This window comes from Girardinichthys multiradiatus, chromosome 2, assembly GCF_021462225.1.
Source record: "Girardinichthys multiradiatus isolate DD_20200921_A chromosome 2, DD_fGirMul_XY1, whole genome shotgun sequence".
Lineage (NCBI taxonomy): Eukaryota > Metazoa > Chordata > Actinopteri > Cyprinodontiformes > Goodeidae > Girardinichthys > Girardinichthys multiradiatus.
The window spans coordinates 51768727-51788783 of record NC_061795.1 but is presented as its reverse complement, the minus strand read 5'-3'; the positions used below and the strand labels follow the sequence as shown (position 1 = coordinate 51788783).

The 20057-nt window shown below is 41.6% G+C and overlaps 1 protein-coding gene across 1 annotated transcript; it reads right to left on the bottom strand.

Annotated features, from left to right (window-relative positions):
- Positions 1-454: 454 nt before the first annotated feature.
- Positions 455-19769, bottom strand: si:dkey-238o13.4 (uncharacterized protein LOC560780 homolog). The gene is made up of 6 exons (XM_047347633.1): positions 19549-19769; positions 17524-17631; positions 15586-15725; positions 15374-15470; positions 14210-14334; positions 455-1008 (listed from the first exon to the last, which is right to left on the bottom strand). The coding sequence occupies exons 1-6, from the start codon at positions 19631-19633 to the stop codon at positions 832-834; spliced, it is 732 nt and encodes a 243-aa protein (XP_047203589.1). The 5' UTR covers positions 19634-19769; the 3' UTR covers positions 455-831.
- Between the last annotated feature and the right edge of the window lie 288 nt (positions 19770-20057).

The following is a 20057-nucleotide window of genomic DNA, read 5'->3' as shown; positions in this document are numbered from 1 at the left end:
TCCATACCATAAGAACAGAGTACCAACTGTTAAACATGGTGGTGGTAGTATCATCCTATGGGGCTGTTCAGCTGTCAGTGTTACTGGTGAAAGTGGATAGACTATAGAAGGAGGACTACCTCCAAATACTTCAGATTCACCTCAGATCAGCAGCTAGAGGGTTGAAACTAGAATCCAGGTGGGTGCTCTATGAGGACAATGATCCCAAACAGAAATCCAAACGGAAGCAGATGAAACAACATTAAGTTATAGAACTCACCATGACTTCAACCTTTAAGAGCTGCTGTTGTTGCAGGAAACCAACTGGTTTCAATGAACTTCAAGTACTGTATACTGAGCCTGTATGTCTAACTTTGACCCTGTGCAGATCAGAGAAAATCCACAGTTTAAACTTTAGAACCCAGTTGTTGTTGGTTTTTATCTTTGCAGAATCATTACATCCTGAGGAAAAACACCAGTTTAAATTGGTCTTTAATAGCTCTAAATAAATGATCTCCATTCCTGTAAAGAGTATATTTAAACTTCTGACCTAAGAAACTTATCAGACATCTCAGTGCTGCTGTTGGTTCCTTAAGAAATCTGTTCTTATACAAGACGTTTCTAATAATCTGCAAAAAGGTATCATATTTGCTGTGGATGTCAACATGGAAACTTGTGCAGAAACATTTAGATATTAAAACATCACATGCAAAAACATGACCTGATCATCTTTGAACATGAAGGACATTATTACATAACACATGAAACAAGCAAAGCTGTTAGAATGTGTTTGTGAAGAAGAACCCCGGAGCAGAGGCAGCTGGATGTAAGGTTCTGAAGGGACACGGTTCTCTAATGGTTCCCCTCCAGAAGCACAGTCTTTAAGTCTGCAGGGCTGCTGATGGTGAACACAGAGTGGGAGGTGCTTCCTCTTTCCACCAGGGCTGCGACTGCTGCGCCCAGGTCCAGGTGGTTCAGGTAGCCAGGTACCATGCGCTCTGGAGTCACTACACCAATGTTGATCTTTACCTGCCAGCGAGGAAAAGGAAATGAATGAAAGAGAAGTTTGCAGATGGACTGAAATGTGTTGGGTCCTGGCTGCATGCAAAGTGCTGCCTCCATGTTGCTTGGCAACACTTTAATGTATAAATGAGTGTAGGATTAGTAGTCAGCTCCTCTCAATCTGAGGTCATGGTTCTTTACAAGAAAAAGGTTGACTACCCCCCTGGGTCGGGGGTCAGCCTGTGCCTCAAGCAGAACAGTTCCAGTGTCCTGGCATGACGTTCTTAAGTAATGGTAGGATGGAGCAGAAGATGGATGGACAGATTGGGGTTGCGGGTGCTGCTCTGCTCTGAGCCAAAAACTGAACCTCTTAACTCTCCAGCCTGTCAATGTTCTAGTCCCCCACCCCCCGAGGTTCTGAGATGTGGATCATGACCCAATAAACCAGATCCTAGATCCAAGCAGCTGATTCAGCTCCCTCTGTAGGCTGAGGTGAGTCAGCCTACAACCCAATCTGGCATGCTGCTGGCTCCACTTTAAACTAAAAACTGATGTTCTCTCTCGCTTTGCCTGGACTGGAAATAAAGCCAAGCTCAATTTGGTTTAACACTCAGATGCTCTACCAAAAAGTTCAGTTCTGGGGTCTTATGTCCTAAAGAGTGCACAGCCTTCATACTAAAAAATTACGGTAGCAAGAAATCCTAAAATCTGCGGCACACAAAAAATTCAGATGTAGAAACCGTGTGCAGACATGTCACCTCATGCGTGGCCTTCATGAATACTTTATACTACTTTGCATAGATACAGGGGTTGGACAATGAAACTGAAACACCTGGTTTTAGACCACGATAATTTATTAGTATGGTGTAGGGTCTCCTTTTGCAGCCAATACAGCATCAATTCATCTTGGGAATGACATATACAAGTCCTGCACAGTGGTCAGAGGGATTTTAAGCCATTCTTCTTGCAGGATAGTGGCCAGGTCACTACGTGATACTGGTGGAGGAAAACGTTTCCTGACTCGCTCCTCCAAAACACCCCAAAGTGGCTCAATAATATTTAGATCTGGTGACTGTGCAGGCCATGGGAGATGTTCAACTTCACTTTCATGTTCATCAAACCAATCTTTCACCAGTCTTGCTGTGTGTATTGGTGCATTGTCATCCTGATACACGGCACCGCCTTCAGGATACAATGTTTGAACCATTGGATGCACATGGTCCTCAAGAATGGTTTGGTAGTCCTTGGCAGTGACGCGCCCATCTAGCACAAGTATTGGGCCAAGGGAATGTGTTGGATGGGTGCAAAAACTTGTTATCACTCATGTAAAAACTTTGTGTTGCAAGGCACCTGCACTATGCCTTCCTCCCTGTGTGTGTGAGATCATTGTTATCTCTGTGTGAACCAGCCTCCTTTCTTTCTCACACACACACACCCTGTCTGAACTGTCTGTTGAACTGTGCATATAAATAAAGAGATAGGGTGTCAAAAACTTTGTAGTTTCACTGCAAAGTGGGCTACCCTTGCTGCAAGTAACTATGACTGTATCGTTCTTACCTCTGAGTTAACTAAATAATACCTAACATTTATTGGTCCTTCGAAGCCGGATTAATTCAATAACCTTATTTCTCTTTGCTTTAACAGTGACTCTGGGATCCGTGGGGGAAGCCTGACGTCGAGCGAAGCACCGCTGCACAGCCTCCATTAGCCGGAGTGGCTGAAAGTCCCGGTGTGTGTGAATTCACACCTGGCCAGTGGGTTATCGCCTTCCTCGGCGCGGGGTGACTCTCACAGGGTCCAAAGAGTCACCAAGAAGTCAACTCCGAGGTGAGACAGTTTTAAAATACAGTTCATAGGAAAAGTACTTAACAGTCGTTGGTAGTGCGTCGCCGGTAAGGACGCTGCATTGGGATGGTTTTATTCCACCGTGAAAGGGATAGTGACAAATTTGGTACAATCCCGCCGTGAAGGGGATTAAAGAAAACGACTGAGGATTATTCCCCTGTGAGGGAATAGAGTAAGCGCTATATAAATAAAAGAAGAAAAGTACTTAAAAGTCGTTGGTAGTGCGTCGCCGGTAAGGACGCTGCATTGGGATGGTTTTATTCCACCGTGAAAGGAATAGTGACAAATTAAGGTAGGGCCCCACCAAGAAGGGGGCCAAATAAAACGACTAAGGGTTATTCCCCTGCGAGGGAATAGAATAAGCGCTATAAAAGTAAAAAGAACGGAGTAAATTGAGCTCATAAAATAACACCAAGTTAACTTAGAAAAATTACAAGGTACCTGAAACTAACTGTGTAACTGTGTTGTGTGTGTATGGAGGACTAAGCATTTTAATAGAATCATAGCAGGATTCTGCTAGTCCTGTGTTTTCTTTTGCCCAGATTAAAACTACGTACTGGTGACTTTGGAGATTCAGGTCGGATTTCATTCCAGAAAATTAACACCGCTGCGAATTAGTCGCAGTAGAAGGCCGTGTTAATGTCCTCTCCTTAAAGTCTCATGCCAGTGACCTTTTATCTGGGACATTTATACTATAATTAAACTAACATAAAACATAATGGGGAAGAAACAAAGTAAACTAATTGACTTAGAAGGGGAGGTAAAGTTTATGGAGAACTATGTAAAAGGAGCAGGTATGATCTGTCATAGATGGAATAAAAAATAAAAAACATGGGTTTTTGGGCAAATTAGATACAAAGGATGTCTTAAAATTACAAGGGGATCTAAAATTAGAAATAATGAAAACTAAAAAGAGAAAAATAACAAAGAACAATGGGGAAAGGACAGAGAAAAAGCCCTGATTTAACAGAAATATGTACACAATGGCATAAAAATACGGATTTTCAGGTAATTTAATTATCACTGAAATCCTAAAACTACACGGGGATCTTAAACTGGAGATTATGCATTCAAAAGATTCAAGAGACAATAAAAAACCTTGCCAGATTATAATTTCAAAGGGGACTTTTCAGTCCCTGAGTGCAGACAGTTGATAAACAGATTTAAACAAAAAGATGAATTAAAAAAAAAACAATAAGAGCAGCCTTTAACTGACATAGCCATAATACTGAGGCCTTAAGAAAAGCACAGGAAAAAACTTTCAGTTTAACTGAAAACAAATAAAGGGGGGCGGACCGCCACCCATCCCAGGTTAGAATACCAAGGTAGCCCCAAATTATAAAGACTAAGAGATGGTTTTAGAGGACGTGGTAAAAGAAGTTAAAAGAGGAGGTGACAATGTGGACAACATGGAAACTGTCCAACTGGACAACCCAGTGAACAATGACTGGAGTTGTTAAAGAAGTAATCTGAGAGTAAAAGATTTTGTAGGCAAGCATTAGTGAGAAACAGGTGCTTTAAAAATCATTCTATGGTGTTATACTACCAACAATATCATGATAAAATGCAAAAGATTCATTTTACAGGGAAATAATTCCATATTTGGCTCAGATTGTTTGCATTCTTGATTTTTCCTCTTTGAGAGAAGTTAAATTTCAGCTCTGTGAAACGACCTTGACAAAGAGATGCAGCTGCCTGAAAACAAAGATAAAACTTCTGCAAACAGCAGAAGTCTGTCTCTGCTGAAAGGTCTGATAAAAATTGTAACTCTACCTCTGCATGTGTCAAACTCAAGGTCCGCGGGCCAAAACCGGACCTCAGAAGTTTAGTGATTCTCTAGAAGTAGAGCCTTTTAATATGGTGATTGTGTGCTTGAATGCTATTTTGTCAATCAATAAGCAGTTTTGTCTACATTCTGCCACAATCTGCCTTTTGAAAATGTTTTGAATCTTGCTCTTTATGTATAAAAAAAAAAGAGGAATTGGCTAAAGTCTGCAGACACAAAATGAACCTGGATTGAAGCTCTAACTAAATTTATTTAATCTGAGATCCTCTCCAAATGCAACAGTATATGTCAGTCTACATGAGATACTAACAACTTCACCTACTGGTATAATATAAAGATCTGATTGAATATGTGAAACAAACAATGATGAAAGTTTTTCAACAGGTGATGCTCATCCAGGAGGAAGACAGTGTTCCTAGGAAATGCAGCTCATTCATTAACAATCAATTTTTCTCCTATAGGTGGAAGTTTTGCTGACTAATCATAGGCTGGATCTATGAAACATTATGTGCACAGAACAAATGACCAAGGTTCTGACTGACTTATGAACCTCACTGACCTGACAATGATAACATGACACCCAACAGATAACACCTTTAAGGTGGAACCACTAAGACCACCTTATTGATTCTTGGTGAATAAAAAAGAATTGAAGCGTTCAAAACAGACCTAGTGGAAACAAAAGGGGTTATGAGGAAACAATGTGCATTTTAAGAATAATAGAAGTCAAATTATGTTCAAATCTTTGCAAATAAAAATTACTCTGACAGAGAAATAAGTAAGTAGTGTGTGAATGTGTGTGAATGGGAATGACTGATTTCATTGTAATGCATCTTTGAGGGACATTAAAAGCGCTAATAAAGGTCTGATGTTCTGATGATCTTTGCCAAATTTATATCTTAATAAGGTTTCCAGAATCTTTTTCGAAAAATCATATAAAGATAGCAAAGGTTCTACCTGTATTAAAAATACTGATGACCATAGGAAAGTTCATAGATCTGTCTTCAATTTTTCCTAATTCTTTTACAAACAGGTTATTTAAACTTTCATGTGGCCAAATGTCTGTGTTTGACTTTCTGTTTTTGTGAAATAAATGTCTGTTTCATGTTATGTAAAAATTAGAGTCCTCAACATTACCATAATAATATTAGGTCAGTTTTCTATGGTAAAACAAAAAGATTTTAACAGATGTTTAGACTTTTTCCAGTCAGGTTCAAAATGATTGAATTAGACTCAAACTTAACATAAGATGAAATGAACCTTAACAGAATTACTGAACTGGACTGAAATAGAGAAAACTTGAGTTAAATGAAACAAACTTTAGTTACTTGAACTAAATACAAAGCTGACTGAAACTGTATGTTGTATCTATAAAACTGGGTAAAACAAACTAAGATTATCAGATATAATATGCCCTTCATTTTTTGTGTTCATCAGTGAGTGAGTTTTTATTTTTTATTTTTAATAAGAACTAAACCAAGCATTATTTATAATAATAGCAACTACCAAAAATATTGATCTCATTTTTAAATGTAATAAGGACTTACTTTATAAAATATGATAAAAAAGAATAATAAAAATTTGGAAAAACAGAGGCTTTAAACCTCTGCAGGAACAGCACTGACACTGTCGAAAGTAGATCCTAATACAGGAATATGGAAGCTCATTCTGGCGTGGACAGTCAAAGTCCATCCAAGGATACATTTAGATGAGGCAGAGGGACAAATACAGGGCTTAGCTGAGAGCAAAGAGAGCAACATGCATCCTGTCCTAGCTGCTGTCCCACCTGAACTGTGGTCCCAATCATCAACTGATGTAGGACTTATAAAGGGGTTCCCACCATACAAGGTTAAACTAATATCTGAAAAAAGGCCATTAGTCCGTCAATACCCCTTAAAGCCAGAAGCTGAAGAAGGTACTAAGCCAGTAATACAAGATATGTTGAAGTCAGGAATATTAAGAGAAGCACCTGATGCTACATGCAAGGCATATCACACTGACATCGCTATTATTATCACAGCCAAACATAACTCTAAAAAGATGTGCCCTTTAAATCCAAGTACTCTAATACCTACTGCAGAAGATGGAAAACCACATTCTTATAAAGCAAAAGTTGAAGAAGATACAAAACCCAGACAAGACATTTCTCAAACCCTTATACCAGATTCATGTGTTGTGTTTGTAGATGGCTCAGCATCTAAAGATGAATATGGAAAGAATAGAGTTGGTTATGCAGTAACAACCATCGATAGGATAATAGAAGCTAAATCTCTACCCAATACATGCTCAGCCCAAACAGCAGAATTATATGCTGTAGTAAGAGCATGTGAATTACATGAGGGACAAATACTTACTATATACACAGACAGCCAATACGTTTTCAGATCAGTACATCACCATGCTAAGATTTGGCAAAATAGAGGTTTTAAAACATCATCAGGGACAGAACTAACTCATTTCAACCTATTAAAGAGAAAATGTCAGATCTGCTATTTATAGACACAGACGTGCTGAAAGACGCCCAACAGTCAGCACCCAAGACAGAAATAAAGGCCTGGCTAAAGAGAGGAGCACAGAAAAACGATGACATCTATCAGATAGAAGATAAACCAATCCTCCCAAAACATTTATACAACACAGCGGCTACAGTGACACATTGGGAAGACCCACGTGTCAAGGGGGGAATATGTCACATCTGGTAAAGCATTAATGCTACACTATAAATATTTCTGACTATTCAAAGAATTTTTGCAGATCATGCATAATTTGTTGCAAACACGGGGGAAGAAGTATTGCCTAGTTGTAATAGATGAACCTAGTGACACATTTCTTCCCCACATATGGTATCCCACAGATTATAAGGTCAGATAATGGAACTCATTTTGTAAATAAATTAATAGAACTAAGTTCTAATGCATTGGGGTTTCAGTTAAAGATTAAGGAAAACAATGGAAGAAACAGGGAGGCCATGGCCCGAATGCCTATCCCTGGTTAAATTATGGATGAGAATAACTCCAAATCAAACTGGTCTTACTCCATTTGCCACCTACTGTACATCATTGTATAACTCCACCCACTGTGTTCTGAGCCTGAGATCACATGACACCAAGTTGCTGATGTGAATTTGTATTCTCAAAGAAATAGTACATGGCAGACCGTTTTCTCTGCCCTCTGACATGAATGAAATAGAGAAAGCACAACAGGAACCTTCATTAGCTGAGTGGATGAATAAAATGTTGCAGACAAAAGAAGAACAAATGTCCAGTGGTCTGCCGATAATCTCCTATCCCACAGAACGACCTGAGGCCTGGAGACCTGGTCCTGATTAAGACACTCCACCGGAAGGATTGGAGCACTCCTTGGTGGAAAGGGCCGTTTCAAGTACTCCTGACAACGCCCACAGCTCTGAAAATAGCAGAGAGGCCTTCCTGGATCCATAAAAGCCACTGTAAGCCAGTTTTGCCGTTACAGGAGCCAGATCAACCGACGGGGTAGCAGAAGGAAGTCCGGGTTCAAAGATGGCCCAGCGTCTCAAACCGGTGAAGAAAACAGCTGATCTGCGCCCAATTATAAAATGGCTCTCTGTAACTTGTGGACAGGACTGATAAGCCTGAGCTTAATTCTGGTAGCAGGACTCTTTCTCTATCTAAAGCAGGATCCACAGGAGGTGATACCGAACCAGAAGAGATGGACATCAGACGAGAACCATCTCAGAACACTGACGGAAGAACATGACGCACATCCATTCCTACAGAATTTCTGGTATTGTTCATGGTGGCATATGCAACACTGAACCAGGTAGAAATGCATGAAAATGAAGGGGACGATTATGATGACATGTTGTAAATAAATCACATCAAAAGCCTGAGTGTACTCATACATTGTATTTCATAAAATGACCTTACAGCAGAAAATCGAAAGAAGTTGTTGCTTAAGTGAAATGAGAAAAAGTACAATGATGACATAAACAGGGCAGATTTTTTAATTCCTTTATTATGTTTCACTGTTTTCATTAAGTATTATCTTTTATTTTTATGATTTCAAGTATTATTCTTTTATTTTTATGATTTCAAGTATTATTCTTTTATTTTTATGATTTCAAGTATTATTCTTTTATTTTTATGATTTCAAGTATTATTCTTTTATTTTTATTATTTCAAGTATTATTCTTTTATTTTTATGATTTCAAGTATTATTCTTTTATTTTTATGATTTCAAGTATTATTCTTTTATTTTTATGATTTCAAGTATTATTCTTTTATTTTTATGATTTCAAGTATTATTCTTTTATTTTTATGATTTCATTAAGTATTATTCTTTTATTTTTATTATTTCAAGTATTATTCTTTTATTTTTATGATTTCAAGTATTATTCTTTTATTTTTATGATTTCAAGTATTATTATTTTATTTTTATGATTTCATTAAGTATTATTCTTTTATTTTTATTATTTCAAGTATTATTCTTTTATTTTTATGATTTCAAGTATTATTCTTTTATTTTTATGATTTCAAGTATTATTCTTTTATTTTTATGATTTCAAGTATTATTCTTTTATTTTTATGATTTCAAGTATTAATCAACATTTAACTTTTAATGGTCGCCGAGGGCGGCGGGGCCGTATGAGTATTTCCCACAAAATATAATCTGTTTACCGTCCGTGGGTTTTCGCTCATACAGAGTATTTTTCTTATTCGTTTTTATATTAAATGTTTTTACTTGTGATAAAAGGAGGGACTGTTGGATGGGTGCAAAAACTTGTTATCCCTCATGTAAAAACCTTGTGTTGCAAGGCACCTGCACTATGCCTTCCTCCCTGTGTGTGTGAGATCATTGTTATCTCTGTGTGAACCAGCCTCCTTTCTTTCTCACACACACACACACCCTGTCTGAACTGTCTGTTGAACTGTGCATATAAATAAAGAGCAGCTAACGTGCAGGTCGCACAGCGCATGCTCGCCGACCAGATACTGAGTGTGGAGCGGACCAACCCGGACTCCTTAGTTATCGTCGTTGGCGACTTTAACAAAGGTAATCTCACCCACGAACTCCCCAAATACAGACAGTTTATAAAATGTCCGACCAGAGAGGACAACATTCTGGATCACTGTTACACCACCATCAGAGACGCTTATCACGCCGTCCCACGTGCTGCACTGGGCCAATCCGACCACATCATGGTCCACCTGATTCCTGCATACAGGCAGAAACTAAAGCTCTGCAAACCTGTTGTGAGGACGACAAGGAAGTGGAGCAGTGAGGCTGTGGAGAATCTCCAGGCGTGTTTAGGCTGTACAGACTGGGATGTGTTCAGGACTACTACCAACAGTCTGGACGAGTACACAGAGGCTGTGACTTCCTACATCAGCTTCTGTGAGGACAGCTGTGTACCATCATGCACCAGGGTGAGTTACAACAACGACAAACCCTGGTTCACAGCTAAACTCAGAAGGTTAAGACTGGATAAGGAAGAGGCCTTCAGGAGTGGGGACAAAGACATATACAGAGAGGCAAAGTACAAGTTTGGCAAGGCTGTGAAAGAGGCCAAACGACTGTACTCTGAGAAGCTCCAAAACCAGTTCTCAGCCAACGACTCTGCGTCTGTCTGGAAAGGCCTCAAGCAAATCACCAACTACAAGCCGAAAGCCCCCCACTCCATCAACGACCGACGCCTCGCCAACGACCTGAACGAGTTCTACTGCCGCTTTGAAAGACAAAGGGACAGTCCTGCAACCATCCCCCACGACACCCCCCAACAGCTGCAGCCACAATCCACCACCGCCATCTCTCCAACCTCAAGAGGGGCCTTGGCACCTCCAACCCCCACCCTGAAGTTCCCCCCCACCAGCCCCCTACCCACGCCGAGGACGGCTCTTTCCATCCAGGAGAGGGACGTCAACAAACTCTTCAGGAGACAGAACCCCCGGAAAGCTGCTGGACCGGATTCTGTCTCACCAGCCAGCCTGAAGCACTGCGCTGATCAGCTGTCTCCAGTCTTCACAGACATTTTTAACACCTCACTGGAGACATGTCATGTGCCAGCCTGCTTCAAGTCCTCCACCATCGTCCCTGTTCCCAAGAAGCCAAGGACCACAGGGCTTAATGACTTCAGACCCGTCGCCCTGACCTCTGTGGTGATGAAGTCCTTTGAGCGCCTTGTGCTCTCACACCTAAAAGACATCACCGACCCCCTCCTTGACCCCCTGCAGTTTGCCTACAGAGCCAACAGGTCTGTAGATGATGCAGTCAACCTAGCCCTTCACTTCATCCTCCGGCACCTGGACTCCACAGGAACCTAGGATCCTGTTTGTGGATTTCAGCTCTGCCTTCAACACCATCGTCCCAGTTCTGCTACAGGAGAAGCTCTCCCAGCTGAGTGTGCCCGACTCCACCTGCAGGTGGATCACTGACTTCCTGTCTGACAGGAAGCAGCGCGTGAGGCTGGGGAAGCACGTCTCTGACTCCCTGACCATCAGCACCGGTTCCCCCCAAGGCTGTGTTCTCTCTCCTCTGCTCTTCTCCCTGTACACCAACAGCTGCACCTCCAGTCACCAGTCTGTCAAGCTTCTGAAGTTTGCGGACGACACCACCCTGATCGGACTCATCTCTGATGGTGACGAGTCCGCGTACAGATGGGAGGTGGACCATCTGTTGGACTGGTGCAGCCAGAACAACCTTGAGCTCAACGCTCTAAAGACAGTGGAGATGGTTGTGAACTTCAGGCAGAACCCAGCCCCACCTGCCCCCATCACCCTCTGTGACTCCACAATTGACACTGTGGAATCTTTCCGCTTCCTGGGAACCATCATCTCCCAGGATCTCAAGTGGGAGCCAAACATCAGCTCCCTCATCAAGAAAGCCCAGCAGAGGATGTTCTTCCTGCGGCAGCTGAAGAAATTCAACCTGCCAAAGACTATGATGGTGCACTTCTACACAGCCATCATTGAGTCCATCCTCACCTCCTCCATCACCATCTGGTACGCCGCTGCTACAGCCAAGGATAAGGGCAGGCTGCAGCGTGTCATTCGGTCTGCTGAGAAGGTGATTGGCTGCAGTCTACTGTCGCTCCAGGAACTGTACACCTCCAGGACCCTGAAGCGGGCAGGGAAGATTCTGGCTGATCCCTCCCACCCCGGTCACAGACTCTTTGAGACTCGCCCCTCTGGCAGGAGGCTGCGGTCCATCCGGACCAAAACCTCACGCCACAAGAACAGTTTTTTCCCATCTGCCACCAGCCTGGTTAACAAAGCCCAGAAACCACCCTGACACTCTCCCTTTCACCCACACCCCCCCTTTTTTTGCTGACAGGACACCTGTAACCTGCAACTCTATGAGTTACATTAACGCTCAGCTTGGACTCCTGCTTTACTTGCACAATGATCACCTGCACTGTTGTATTGCTCTTGCATCTTATACTGCTCTATATTTACTCTCACTCACTTAAAACTGTGCACATATATTTATATTATATTGTAGATATGTTTATACTGTTTCATTTGTATTGTATTGCACCGACTACGCCAAAACAAATTCCTTGTATGTCCAAAAACGTACTTGGCAATAAAGCTTTTCTGATTCTGATTCTGATTCTGAGATAGGGTGTCAAAAACTTTGTAGTTTCACTGCAAAGTGGGCTACCCTTGCTGCAAGTAACTATGACTGTATCGTTCTTACCTCTGAGTTGACTAAATAATACCTAACAGAATGCCATGATATGGCAGCCCAAACCATCACTGATCCACCCCCATGCTTCACTCTGGGCATGCAACAGTCTGGGTGGTACGCTTCTTTGGGGCTTCTCCACACCGTAACTCTCCGGGATGTGGAGAAAACAGTAAAGGTGGACTCATCAGAGAACAATACATGTTTCACATTGTCCACAGCCCAAGATTTGCGCTCCTTGCACCATTGAAACCAACGTTTGGCATTGGCACGAGTGACCAAAGGTTTGGTTATAGCAGCCCGGCCGTGTATATTGACCCTGTGGAGCTCCTGACGGACAGTTCTGGTGGAAACAGGAGAGTTGAGGTGCACATTTAATTCTGCCGTGATTTGGGCAGCCGTGGTTTTATGTTTTTTGGATACGATCCAGGTTAGCACCCGAACATCCCTTTCAGACAGCTTCCTCTTGCGTCCACAGTTAATCCTGTTGGATGTGGTTCGTCCTTCTTGGTGGTATGCTGACATTACCATGGATACCGTGGCTCTTGATACATCACAAAGACTTGCTGTCTTGGTCACAGATGCGCCAGCAAGACGTGCACCAACAATTTGTCCTCTTTTGAACTCTGGTATGTCACCCATAATGTTGTGTGCATTTCAATATTTTGAGTAAAACTGTGCTCTTACCCTGCTAATTGAACCTTCACACTCTGCTCTTACTGGTGCAATGTGCAATCAATGAAGACTGGTTACCAGGCTGGTCCAATTTAGCCATGAAACCTCCCACACTAAAATGACAGGTGTTTCAGTTTCATTGTCCACCCCTGTAGATATGCAAAGTTGTATAAATAACCGGAAGCTACCCACCACGTGTCTAAGTAACCATGGCAATGTTGCTGTGGCAGTCACGGAGACACTTTGACTAGGCCATGAGGGATATTTATAGTAAATTACAGCAAACCAACAACTTCTTGAATGACATCAGAGACTACAACCTGAGTGGAAATAAAATGTTTGTCAGCCCGAACCCGTTTAGTTCTACAATGTCTTCATCAGATCCAAACGGCGCCATCTAGCTGCTGCATTGAGCTCATTCATAGCTCAGTGCTGATCATCATAATGATGTGAATATGCCTCCTATATTTCTATGAGGAGGACTGTCACCACAAATACAATGAGAAGAACTTTAAACCGTTAAAACCATTCAGGACGTTACATCCATAACGACCAAGAAACCTCCATCACCCAGGAGCCCGATGGAGGATTGTTCCCAACACACATTATATTTAGTGTAATAATTATTATTATTATAGTATAAAGGAATCATGAGATGATTAGATGATTCTCATGCATTTTCTGTTCCTCAGACCGATGAACATTTCCATCAACAGGTGACAGAAACAGAGGATGTTTTACAGTTTTCATCTGACTGAGGTTGTTTCCATCATTTTCTGAGGTGTGTTACGTTATTGAAGCTGAATGTGATTCAGTTTCATTGCTCTGGTTTAAACCATAAAAGCTCAAAGTCATGAAGAAACATCAGGTTTGATGCTACCTGAATTAAACTGAATGGAGTCATATTTCAGTGGATTTAGAGGAGGTTTAGTTCACTGCAGTTTATTATTGTCGATTGAAAATGTTTGCAAGGCTGCTGCATACGGGCTTCTTGACTCTTGACCTCTTGACTCTAAGGCCTTCAGAGAACCGCTAGATTCTGTTTGCTGATTAACTGACTTCTGATTTCATTTTGGCACATTGATTTTATTTAAGGGTATCAGAGTTAAGGGGGGTGAATTCAAAGACACAACACATTTTTCCTTTCACCTCAGTTGTGTGAGCACATTCTGGTTTGAGGTTAAAACAGGACAAAATGTAAGAACTTCAGGGGTGTGAATACTTAACACCTAAGACTGCCATGTGGGGGTCTAATCTCACCTGGTTGAGTTTGCAGGGCACCTCGGGGTATTCCTCTCGTAGCACCTGGCAGAACGCCAGAGCGCTGGCAGCCCCCACCGTCAGGAAGCCAGTCCCTGGCATCAGCAGCTTCTCTCCTGCTCCTCCTGTGACACACACCAACAAGACGGACCAACACAAAGTGGAACATGACTGTGGTTTTTTTTATCAAAGGTGGTTCTACAGAGTTCTGACCCAGGGAGGCTGAATATAAATACCACACTTTTCAGATTTTTATTTGTCAAAATGTTGAAAACTTTACATCATTTTCAATTTAATTCAATTCAGTTTATTTATATAGCACCAATTCACAACACATGTCGTCTCAAGGTTCTTCACAACAGTCAGGTTCATACATTCCAATTAATCCTAACCATTGAACAGTGCAGTCAGATTCAGTTATTTATTCAAATTGGATAAAAAGTTTTTCTATCTAAGGAAACCCAGCAGATTGCATCCAGTCAGTGACTTGCAGCATTCACTCCTCCTGGATGAGCATGTAGAGACAGTGGACAGTCACTGGTGTTGACTTTGCAGCAATCCCTCATACTGAGCATGCATGTAGCGACAGTGGAGAGGAAAAACTCCCTTTTAACAGGAAGAAACCTCCAGCAGAACCAGAACCAGAACCAGGCTCAGTGTGAGCGGCCATCTGCCACGACCCACTGGAGGTTTGAGAGAACAGAGCAGAGACACAAAGAGAACAAAGAAGCACTGATCCAGGAGTACTTTCTATGGGAAGGAAAAGTAAATGTTAATGGATGTAGCTCCTTTAGTCGTTTCATCTAGAAAGAAAGAACAGATAAACTCTGAGCCAGTTTTCAAGGTTAGAGTCTGAAAGAGAGAACATAGAGTTAGTTACAGTAGAAGCTCAGTCAGTAGCCATGTCTAGGAGAGAGAAAGGGTTAAATACTGAAAGACAGGGCTATGTGGATCATCGGTAGAAGGTGAGCATTAAGTTCAATCCCTCATACTGAGCACAATGACACAATGTGAAAAGTCCCAAGGGCATGAATACTTTGGTATGGTTCTGATTTTCGTTTTAGTTCATTTATTTCATTCAAGTTTACAAGAAAGCAAAGATTTGACAAAATAACTCCTGAGTTTAGAATGTTTCTCCCAGAGTGAACGGGTTGCAAAGCGTACCTGTGATGAAGGTGTAGCTGTAGTCGGAGTTGTCCCTCACCAACGGGAAAAAAGTCTTCCAGGACACAAACGTGCTGAACAGCAATGTCTCAATTACCTGCACAGGGGGAACATTTCAACAACCATCTGCAGAAGACACCATTCAGAACATAGATGACAGCTAATACCAATTAAAGCATGAAGCCTCGAGTGTGTGTAGTGTATGTGCTGACCCACTGCAGGTCCTTGAGGGACTGGGTGTGTGGGGGGCCGCCCTGCCACCAGCTGAAGCCCAGAGAAGAAACGATATCGGTCACCTTCCCCACCTGCTTCAGCAGAACCTGCTTTGCCTGTTCTGCTCCATCTTCTGAGCCTGGAAATAGAGACGCAGAGGTTCAGAAGAAGAGAAGAGCTCCCACATGCTGTTCCACAGTTCAGATATTCATTTTTTCCCTGACGCCACTGATTAAATGTCTGGACACAGCTTTGCGGGATCAGATAAACTGCTTTTTTGAGTAAAAATCTTTTTTACAGTTTTACACCACGCTCAGCAGTACATTCATGCAGTGAGAACTTCTGCACCAAAAAAATGTTTAAGACAAGTATGGTGATCCTCCTTCCCCACCTGTTTTTATCTCCAGCTCTACGCAGTAAGGTCCAAACAACTAACTAACCATGTATGAATGGGGTCTGGACATGACTACTCACTGGAGCCGGTTGCTGGCTAATAACTGCTAACCAGGGTATTTATGACTTAGTGAGGAAGAAGAGTAAAAGTTGGAGATTGTAATATTTATTCCAGTTAAGCACAGATCCACAGGTAAGTCTCCGCTTAGCTGTAATAAATAAAGCAACATCTTTAGCAACACAATGACTGAAATGAACAAACACTGGTAATAATTATCTACCCAACTGGTTGCCAGAAAGGATTCAAAACAACTTCACAACTTTTAAAGCAAGTCTCATGGAAATGTTAATCTGCTGCTTTTCCAACTTCCTGCAGTAGCTAGCTCTGCTGCAGAACTAACATTAGTTCATAAGCAATTTCCCATTCAGATTCAGTTTTATTGTATAAACCAGTGCTAGTTAGCATCTGTGCCTATCAGAAATGCCGTCAATTTTTACTGCTGCCTGTCTGAGGTCGGGGCTGCATGAACATAGAGGGCTGTAGCCCCCAACCTCCCTCAGTGATGCCAGGAGGGTGCTGGACCCTCAGCCATCATACCCTCAGCTGCAGCCTGTCACTTGGTCAGTAATCACCAGCCTAGCTTAAATAGCTCTCATTTTAATTGGGTCTGCACTGATCAGCCTGTTAGCTTCTCACCATGATGCTCTGAGGCCTGTTGTCTGCCTCTGTGGTTCCCTCTGGTTCCCCCTTTTATTTATCACATCACTTTTTGAACATGACATTGCCTGCACAATGGACCTCCACAACCACAATTCATGAAAGATAATCAAATAAAACATGATCCAAAAGATACTTTTACAGACCACATAGTTTTTATATGGCTTTATACATTTAGTTAGTGGAGTGTGTATATAGTGGGGCACAATGCATATTTAATGAACTAATGAACTAATGTCAGATTTTTTGGAATAAAAGGTACTGAATATGTATATGTATATATATATATATATGATCATTTCTGAGATCCTCCTAGGCAGGAGGTCGATGATCGACTTTGTTGTCGTATCATCAGACCTTCGGCCGCATGTTTTGGACACTCGGGTGAAGAGAGGAGCTGAGCAATTGTCAAACTCCACATCACTGTAACTTATTTAGCTTTTACTTATCATATATGATGTTGATTTTGCTCCAAAATGTTTGTGTGTGTTGGAAAATATAAATGAGAATGAGAGACGGTCCACACATTAAGATGATGTTTGGTCAAGTGGGCGAAAGGTCCCTTAAATAGTTCTTTAAACCGGCTCTTTTCTTTCTTTTTTTTTTTTTACTAATTTTATTATTATGGTAAAATAATTTTTCTCCACCATTTTATTCTAGCAGAGATAATTAACTTGGATGGGACAAGTGCTGGATCAGTGTATGTATACTTTCATTCTTTATTAGAAGGGACTCACTCAGCAGATGTTTTAAGACTTGCTTGTAAAGTTATGCACAGAGCAATCAGTCGCAGGTGGAGAGAGCAGCATGATGTGGGCCAACTTACCCACATTTCCCACCACAGTGATGAGATTCTCCTTGGTGTTGGGAGTGACTAAGGTCTGAAGTCTCTCCAGTCTGCTGCTGTCTCTGGAGATCACTGCAACTTTAAAACCTGCAGACAAAGACAGCAAATATTCATGTTAATCTGAACCACAGTCAGAGGAGAACCCATTCATCCAATTAAGAAAAACAAAAGCTTTTAATGTGTACTTGGTAAACTTGTCTCCTCAGCAGAGAAACAGTCAATTAACGTGGATTCAAACTATGAGACCGAACACAGCAATAAACACAGAACTGAAAACTGCCATTTCCCCCATCCACACTGACAGATCCTTTAGTTATCAGGCTCCTCTCCTGTGGAACCAGCTCCCAGTTTTAGTCCGTGAGGCAGACACCCTGTCTACTTTTAAGGCTAGGCTTAAAACTTTCCTTTTTAATAAAGCTTATAGTTAGAGTGGCTTAGGTTATCCTGAGTTATCTCTGTAGTTATGCTGCTATAGGCTTAGGCTGCTGGAGGACATAATTACCACTTTCACCCTCTTCGCTACATTCTCACACTACTCTCCAATTTTGCATTATTTGCTGTTATTTCAGCTTTTAACTTTTTTCTCTCTCTTCTCTTCCTAGAAGCTACACCTGGCCTGACTCTGTGTCTACCTGTGACACCTTTCTGGAGAGGGGAATCATCCAAGCTTCTGCTGGCAACAACTTAATGCTCACCTTCTACAGATGATCCACATGATCCTGTCTTTCAGTGTTTAACCCTTTCTCTCTCCTAGACATGGCTACTGACTGAGCTTCTACTGTAACTAACTCTATGTTCTTTCTTTCAGACTCTAACCTTGAAAACTGGATCAGAGTTTATCTGCTTAGCTGTCTTTCTCTCCTAGATGAAGCCATTAAAAAAGCTACTACAGTAATTAAGTCTTTATTTTAAACATAGAAAGTACTCCTGAATCAGTGTACCTCTGTGTTTTTGTGTGTGTGCTCTGTCTTCTCACACCCCCAGTCTATTGCAGTAAATGGCCTTTACACTGAGCCAGATTCTGATTTTGGTTCTGCTAGAAGCTTTCCTTCCACTGTCACCGCATGCATGGCCAATATGAGGGATTGCTGCAAAGTTAATTACTTGATGCAATCAGCTGGGTTTCCTTGGATAGAAACAACTGATATGATAGACTGAACTTGACTGCACTGTGTGATAACTGGGATCTAATTGGATGTAACTGACTTGGAATCTGTCTGCATTGAGCGGATTATGTATTTCCATATATAAATTAGATGTTATTTTGTAAGGTGCTTTGAGACATTTTGCTCTATTCAGACAACAATATGACTTTGCATAGTTTATTCTGTGTGTTGCCCTGCGATGGGCTGGAGACCTGTCCAGGTGTACCCCTCCTCTCGCCCGTAGACTGCTGGAGATACACCAGCTCCCCGCGCCCCTGTGTGGAAGCAGCGGGATTAGAAAATGGATGGATGGAGTTTATTGATTAAATCTCACACGGATTTGTCAGTGAGTAAAGTTTGGAGATGACCTATTTCTAAGAGGAACATATCTAGATGGGTATGACCGGGTACTGGTTCGGTTTTATGCAGACACTATTAACAATTCGGGGATAAAGGACGACTCCTAAATGTGAAAACCGTGAACCTCCAAGAAACCCAGAAAACATCTACAAAGCGTAAAATACACGAGGCGCAAATGTGTGCGTAAAACTGGGCTACCCGAGACCACGTTGACAAATACAAATGATAATAATACTAAAAAAGAGATGATCAACATTTATTTATTTATAAAGCGCCTTACAGACCAAAAGGCAACAAATGTGCTGTACACGTAAATAAATAAACTAAAAGGAAGATAAAAATAATAAAAAGAAAAAGCCAAATAAAATCAGCAAATAAAAGGCGCTAAAGAAACAAAGTTTGGCTCTTTGGAATTAGAAGCACGTTTCAAAGAAATGTTTAAAAGACATTTAAAATAATGTAAAATTCCAGCAGAGCTCACAGAAAGGAGACTGCTTACCTTTATCCAGCAGGGCTTTGACTATACCAGAACCCACCGTCCCCGCTCCTCCCAGAGCCAAAACAACCCTGTCTGAGTTTGACATGACCGCTTCTGGACAAGCAGAGAAAGACTGGTTCTGTGAGTGAACTGGGCCTGAAGAGGACCACTTCTGCGGAGAATCTCAGCCAAACCACGGAGCTTTAGCCTGAACCAAAGGGCCATGTTCCGCCCCTCCGAGCCCACTGAAGCCACGCCCGTGGGTCACAGCACCACCAGAGTGGGATTGTCTTTTTAGCGTTTTTGTTCTCAGATGCGAAGATTTTAGACCTTTTCGTTTAGGACGGTGAGATTTGTGACGTCTTAGATGACAGTTGGGATTAGGATGAATTTATGATCAAATTCCAAACATTTTTAGTTGTTTTAAAATTCATTTAATTAAGCCTTTACTTATTTATTTGGTTCAAAACAGGATCAAAGTATTTTGCGCACACTCTGATGTCCTTAAACATATATTTCTATTTGCCCCA